Source organism: Poecilia reticulata, linkage group LG17, assembly GCF_000633615.1.
Source record: "Poecilia reticulata strain Guanapo linkage group LG17, Guppy_female_1.0+MT, whole genome shotgun sequence".
NCBI lineage: Eukaryota > Metazoa > Chordata > Actinopteri > Cyprinodontiformes > Poeciliidae > Poecilia > Poecilia reticulata.
In genome coordinates this window covers 21,670,884-21,676,791 of record NC_024347.1, presented here as the reverse complement: position 1 = coordinate 21,676,791, position 5,908 = coordinate 21,670,884, and the positions used below count along the sequence as shown (strand labels likewise).

Sequence of the window (5,908 nt, the reverse complement as noted above, 5' to 3'; positions counted from 1 at the left end):
TATACCTCAACAGTTTGATATCAAAGCCTTTTTCCTGTGCAGGACACGGCCTCCTGCGTTTTCAGGTCTGCTCATGTTACCTCTCAGCTGTCTCTGTGTTTTGTTGTGATAGTATGAACCCCTCCCGTGCTCCGTACGAGTGAATACGTCTACTGTGTTCCGTGTATGTTTGTGTGTGGGAGAACCCAGATTGGGGTATCAGGTAAACAGTTTGTAGTCTTAATACTGCACTGATATTTAAAGGCATGCTATGGCTGTTAGCCGCCTGGATCAAATGCATCCTGATGCTACGTTATCTAAGAGTTTGTTACTGTATAGTATTTGCCGACACACGGATACTTAGATTGGGGAGGTGAAAAGTAACACTTAACACTTTCGAACAACTTCTAGCGATACACATGTGATCCCTTTGATAGTCTGCAAATAATTTTTTTTTTCTTCCAAATATACGTGTATATGAATTTAAGGAGTGGAAAATAAGCTGTGAAAAATCAAACTGGATGTCAGTATTCAGACAGGAAATGATGTGATCCATCAAGTTGTTGCTGGCTTCAGCTATTCTGTACCGCAACCATACCTACTTCACATCCCTTTAAATAAAGCACCAGCATCATGTTTCAACTGCACTTGTGCAAATGTCATTACTCCTCCTTGATGCAGGTGATGAAATGCAGACCTGCGAAGGAATCGGTTTTGAAGTCTGAAGTTGTCAAGAAAAATGAGTGATAAACATCCAGCATCTCCTCAAACTTTCACTGAAGACCCTCAAGAACTAAATGGCAACACCAGATAAAGTGCTTAAAATGTTTCCCCTTCATTTTCAAATCGTCATAAGCTCTAGGAAAAAACATTTATTTTTTAAATAGTTTCTTTCTACTGAAGTACAAGACGCTCTGGTTCAATCCCCTGCATGAATTCTACTGCCAACTAGTGGTTAAATAGGTCATTTCATAGAAAATAAATCTAATTTCAACCAAGAGGCATATCTGTGATGTATCTTGTGTGAAATTTAGATTAAAGTAGGTGTCATTTAAACTATCAGTKTGGTGCTGTTTGGGTCAAAGGTCGCATGTGTAATTGAAGAGTTATGTGTCAGTTTTTAACCTTTGAGCAAAGCCATTAAAAAGTGACTAAGGCTAAAGAACCCAATAAAACCTTGCTCTGAAAATGGAGAGTGCACTTTTAACTACTGAATTGGAAGCATTCCACCACATTACATTGTCAAAAGTAAAATTTTTCTATTTGAAATCGTTTTACCTGCATTGGTTAATGCATTCCAGTGATGTTTATATTTTCAACATTGAAAACACATTTGGATTAAATATCACTAAACTCTTGCTATGCCATGTTTGATTCTGATGCATTACTGTAGCAATACATCAACTAATAAGCACTATATCAAATTTTGACCGTTTGACTAATACTTTGAAAATCAATTCCCTAAAGGATGGAATATGTTGAAACATTGAAATCATTCAAATGTCTTTGTCCAGGTACAAAAAATATCTGTTCTCCTTTTAAGTAACTTAGTAAACCAGCATTCATATTTTTGCAGAGAGGAAGCTGAAGAAAACGGACAACTCGACTATTGGCTCTTCAAACAGGCTTTATTATATAAAAGAAATTCTTGATAAAACACTTGTAGATCAGAAGCAAGATGCAACTGTCCTGCGAAGAAGCGGGAAAGACTCATACACCACAACACTAAAAAAAGATACAATACATAAAGCAACAAGTTTGAAAACACGAGCTCAATAGTAATAAAGCAAACCTACTTCCAGTTTAAACTAATTACATCTGTGGTGGCAAGGGGATAAATGTGTACTATCGACAAAAGATAAATGAAAAACGAAATTATTAGGCAAACAACGCTGCAATATACATTTTCAAAAACGACAGACTTGTTTCTGTACGATAAACTTTTTTTTTTTTTTTTTTTTCCAAGCACTTCACATTTTAGATTCACCCAAGTGGGGGAAATTTTGTAGAATGTTTCTAACCAAAATTAATGGGATACAGTGGGATGAAGCAGCATTCAGTCGCTGACATCCATGTCTTCTTCGTGGCGATCATCAGCGCCGTTAACTTTGGCCTGCTTTACGAGCCGTGTTGAGCCGTTTCCCTCCACAGACTGAGGAGACATGGCAGAGTCGTCTGAATCCTTCCTCTCCTCCCTTTCCTTCTCGCTGTCGTAACCTTGTTCCTCTTCATCATAATCTCTAGTGATCTGTATGAAAAAAAACAAAAACAAAACATTGGGTCACTGGATGTTTTCTATGCGAGCTGACAGTAGAACTGATTCCCATASTTTCAGAATAATGTTTCTGCAGATACAAAACAAACCTTAATATCTCCTTTGTCTCCATCTGATTTTCTTTCCCGCTCCCGCTCTTTGTCCTTACTTTTCTTTTTCTTGCTAGCAGAGCGTTCTCGTTCCTCGCGAACGCGTTCCTTGTCACTCCTGCGTTCCCTCTCTCTGTCCTTGTCCCTCTTTTTTTCCTTCTTGTGCCTGTACAAAGTAAAGAGAAAATCCCAATGAAACTTCCAACACGGGCAACATAATTCTAAGAAATCAGTGTGGTCATGGAATGAAACCTGACATGATTAGACTAGGGATTTTACACTTTTTTTAATGCAAAAAGACCGTCTCCATTGTCAATTTTCTAAAGTTCCCCAGTTATTTACACTGATTTGAAAATATAAAAGTGCTACAGAAGAAAGAGAAAGACAGTAGGAAAGAAGCATGGAAGGAAAAATATACAAGAAAAATAAAATCTTAATAATGAAWACATTTCCCCAGTTTCTTATTTCATTTGTACCTAATTAGTGAGCCATTAAATTCCACACTTTGCAATATTTTTGTAGACCGTCAAGAAGACTTCTCAAATATCACAGCCCACTAACCTTCGAGGGGAAGGAGAGGGAGAAACTCTCCTTTTAGGAGACTTCTTTGGAGATCGGCTGGCGGTGCGACTTCTTCTGCGCCTCCTGTAGAGTAGATCAGAAGGGTCACTGGCATAAAAGGTTAAATAAGCCCAAGTATACAGGAAAGGTGTACAAAGGCTGTAAAGGTTTATGGTTTCCAAACTGTTACAAATGTCTTAATTCTTTGGTTTAAACCAAATGATTCTCTGAGTAAAGCCTTGCCCTCCTGTTGCTATCCACTGAAAGGAAGCTGGCTGAAAATCGGCTTCTATGCTTTTTTCCTGTTTGCTATGAAACATTTCTGATTAAAAAAAAAAGGAACAAACAGTAGTTATAAGGACACTTAAATGTAACCAACCTTGAGCTCTATGAGCGGATAGCTCAGTCTATGAGCAAACCAGCCTGATTTCAGGGTGTTATATTTGTGTTACTCTACAAAAAATCGGGGGGGGCGGGGGGGGGAGTATCATTATGTGTAATACACTGTTAAACTACCACTGAATTTAGAGTATGTTTGTTTTATTGCTAAAGTCAATCTTAGCAGTCTTAAATAGAATTAGACAGTTTTTGTTTACTTACTAAGAATCTTAAGGTGAAATTTATGCTCAAGTTAAAAACGGTACAAAGCAAGATTCTCATAGTCCCCAGTTTTTAGTGAAAATCAGAACAGCAGATGGCAGGTAAAGAACAGATGTTCCAAATAAGAGACGAGYCTGCAACAAAGCTTTACTCTGTCCAAGCACACACACACCTGCTTAATGAGGAGATGTTTTCACACCAATATGGCCAATAAAGAATCTATAGGTGGTAATTATACTGTATGCCTGTAAAGACAGCAGGGGCTGGGTAGTTTAAGCTAAAATGCTGATCAAATTTGCCATCACACATGTTCTCTATAATAAGTAAAATAATACTTAGAGCTCCATTCTAACTATCTACACCCATGTGGTGTTCAAGCAAACAAAGTTCTGTGGTGATTAAGTAAGCGGGTTCTGATCTCACTCACCGGCTCGCACTGCGTGACCTTCTGGCAGTGCTGTAGCTTTTAGGAGGCGTTTTTGATCTCCTCCTGCTAACATCCTCCTTCTTTCTGTCTCTGTTGATAAACCAAAGACGCATGTGTCACCCAACAAGTTGCTCATGTCACACAGCGGGCTCCAGGTGAAACACTTCCACTAGGAACTCACCTGGATCTGCTTCTAGTTCGCCTGCCCCTGTCTCTGGAGTGGGTGCGTCTCCTGCGTGGGCTTTTGGAACGCCGCCTGCTCCTCGAGCTGGATCTGCGTCTTGATCTGCTCCTGGTTCGCCTGCGACTGAAGATCCAAGCGATTCAACTTATTAGTCGACACACAGAGAAACGGTCCGGCTACATCATTTGTCTCAATAACAGCCATACCTGTGTCTTGAACGTGACCTGGTCCTTCTTCTTCTGGACCTGGATCGAGACCGAGAATGTTTCTTTTTGCTCTCCTTATCTGCAAGAAGCATAGATAGCACCTTAGATGTTTCATAATGCATTGTAGCTTATTTATTTAGCTTTATAGAAAAAACAAAAAAACATCCAAGGCAAGTAAAAGGGAAATATTCTAGCACTCACGTCCAGGTTCAATAGCAGCAGAAATGAGTGACTGAGCCTCTCTGACCCTCTTCATAGCCTCTTCAATCTCTTTGTTTGACGCATCGGCCTTCAGGCTCGCACTCAGGTTCAAACCAGCAGCCAAGGGGTTCAGTCTAATCAGAGAGAAGACATTACGCTTAACCTCGGTAGCTACACCAAATTGCTTTTATTCGTTTAATTTTGACGTCTTCGCACACTTACTTTGGATCCGTCATCATCTTTAGCAACTGATCAGCAGCCTGTAAGAAGACAGAAGATGGTCTAAAACTCAGAAGTGTTTTTGGAAAAACAGTAGCTGAACTAAGTGGCATAAAGCTTTCACCTGTGGGTTCATATTGGGTCCAGCAAATCCAAACGCTGCCATTGGATCTATGGTTGGAGGACCAAAGGGGTTGGCTCCAAGCTGGAAAAGAAAATTTAATGAATAGTGTTTGTACCCACGTGTAGCAAAACACAGGCCTTCAAGCAGCTCGATCGTTGCTACTAAAAATGACAAATTAGGCAACAAAGACAGAATCTGAAATGTAACTTAACTCAAAAGTGGAACAGAAAGGGCTGTTCTTTGATTAAAATGTATTTATGTCTCTCAGTACTTTTCACATTTTGAGACAGTGCCACCACAAACATCAATGTATTTTATCGTAATTTAACGCAACAGAAAACCATTTTTTTAGGCTAAAAACACGTCCTCTTTTTTAAAACTTGCATTTAGTAAAACGTTTAAAACCATTCAACAATTAAGCATTACACTGTGCATAAAAAACACATTCAAAGTCTGTGGTTATAATGTGCAAAATATCAAAGGGTGTGAACACACTAGCAAAGTAGTGTACAGTCATGGCCAAAAGTTTTGAGAATGATTCAAATGTTAATATTTACAAAGTCTACTGCTTCAGTTTTTTATAATGGCAATTTGCATATACTCCAGAATGTTTTAGAGTGATCAGCTTAACAGCAAAGTCAATATTTGCCTAGAAAATGAACTTTATCCCCCAAAACACATTTCAACTTCATTGCAGCCCAGCCTTAAAAAGACCAGCTAACATCGTTTCAGTGATTGCTCCATTAACACAGGTGTGGGTGTTGTTTAGGACAGGGCTGGAGATCAATCTGTCATGATTAAGTAAGAATGACACCACTGGACACTTTAAAAAGAGGCTGGTGCTTGGCATCATTGTTTCTCTTCTGTGAGCCATGGTTATCTCTAAAGAAACACGTGTAGTCATCATTGCACTGCACAAAAATGGCCTAACATGGAAGAGTATCGCAGCTAGAAAGATTGCACCTCAGTCAACAATCTATCGCATCATCAAGAACTTCAAGGAGAGAGGATCCATTGTTGCCAAAAAGGCTCCAGGGCGCCCA

General features: G+C 39.3%; 1 protein-coding gene across 2 annotated transcripts in view; it reads right to left on the bottom strand.

The window, feature by feature from the left end:
* Positions 1 to 1,586: 1,586 nt before the first annotated feature.
* The window catches only part of LOC103479668 (serine/arginine-rich splicing factor 11-like), a 9,730-nt gene continuing 5,408 nt past the window's right edge, over positions 1,587 to 5,908 (bottom strand). Inside the window, exons 4-12 of one of the 2 annotated variants that reach the window (XM_008434221.2) lie at positions 4,866 to 4,946; positions 4,745 to 4,782; positions 4,523 to 4,656; positions 4,322 to 4,400; positions 4,113 to 4,238; positions 3,932 to 4,021; positions 2,905 to 2,988; positions 2,344 to 2,509; positions 1,587 to 2,227 (exon numbers count right to left, since the gene is read on the bottom strand). In XM_008434221.2, coding sequence (XP_008432443.1) covers positions 2,036 to 2,227; positions 2,344 to 2,509; positions 2,905 to 2,988; positions 3,932 to 4,021; positions 4,113 to 4,238; positions 4,322 to 4,400; positions 4,523 to 4,656; positions 4,745 to 4,782; positions 4,866 to 4,946 — 990 coding nt within the window. In that variant the 3' untranslated portion in view covers positions 1,587 to 2,035. The remainder of the gene's footprint in view (positions 2,228 to 2,343; positions 2,510 to 2,904; positions 2,989 to 3,931; positions 4,022 to 4,112; positions 4,239 to 4,321; positions 4,401 to 4,522; positions 4,657 to 4,744; positions 4,783 to 4,865; positions 4,947 to 5,908) is intronic. The other variant, XM_008434223.2, reaches the window with a different exon arrangement.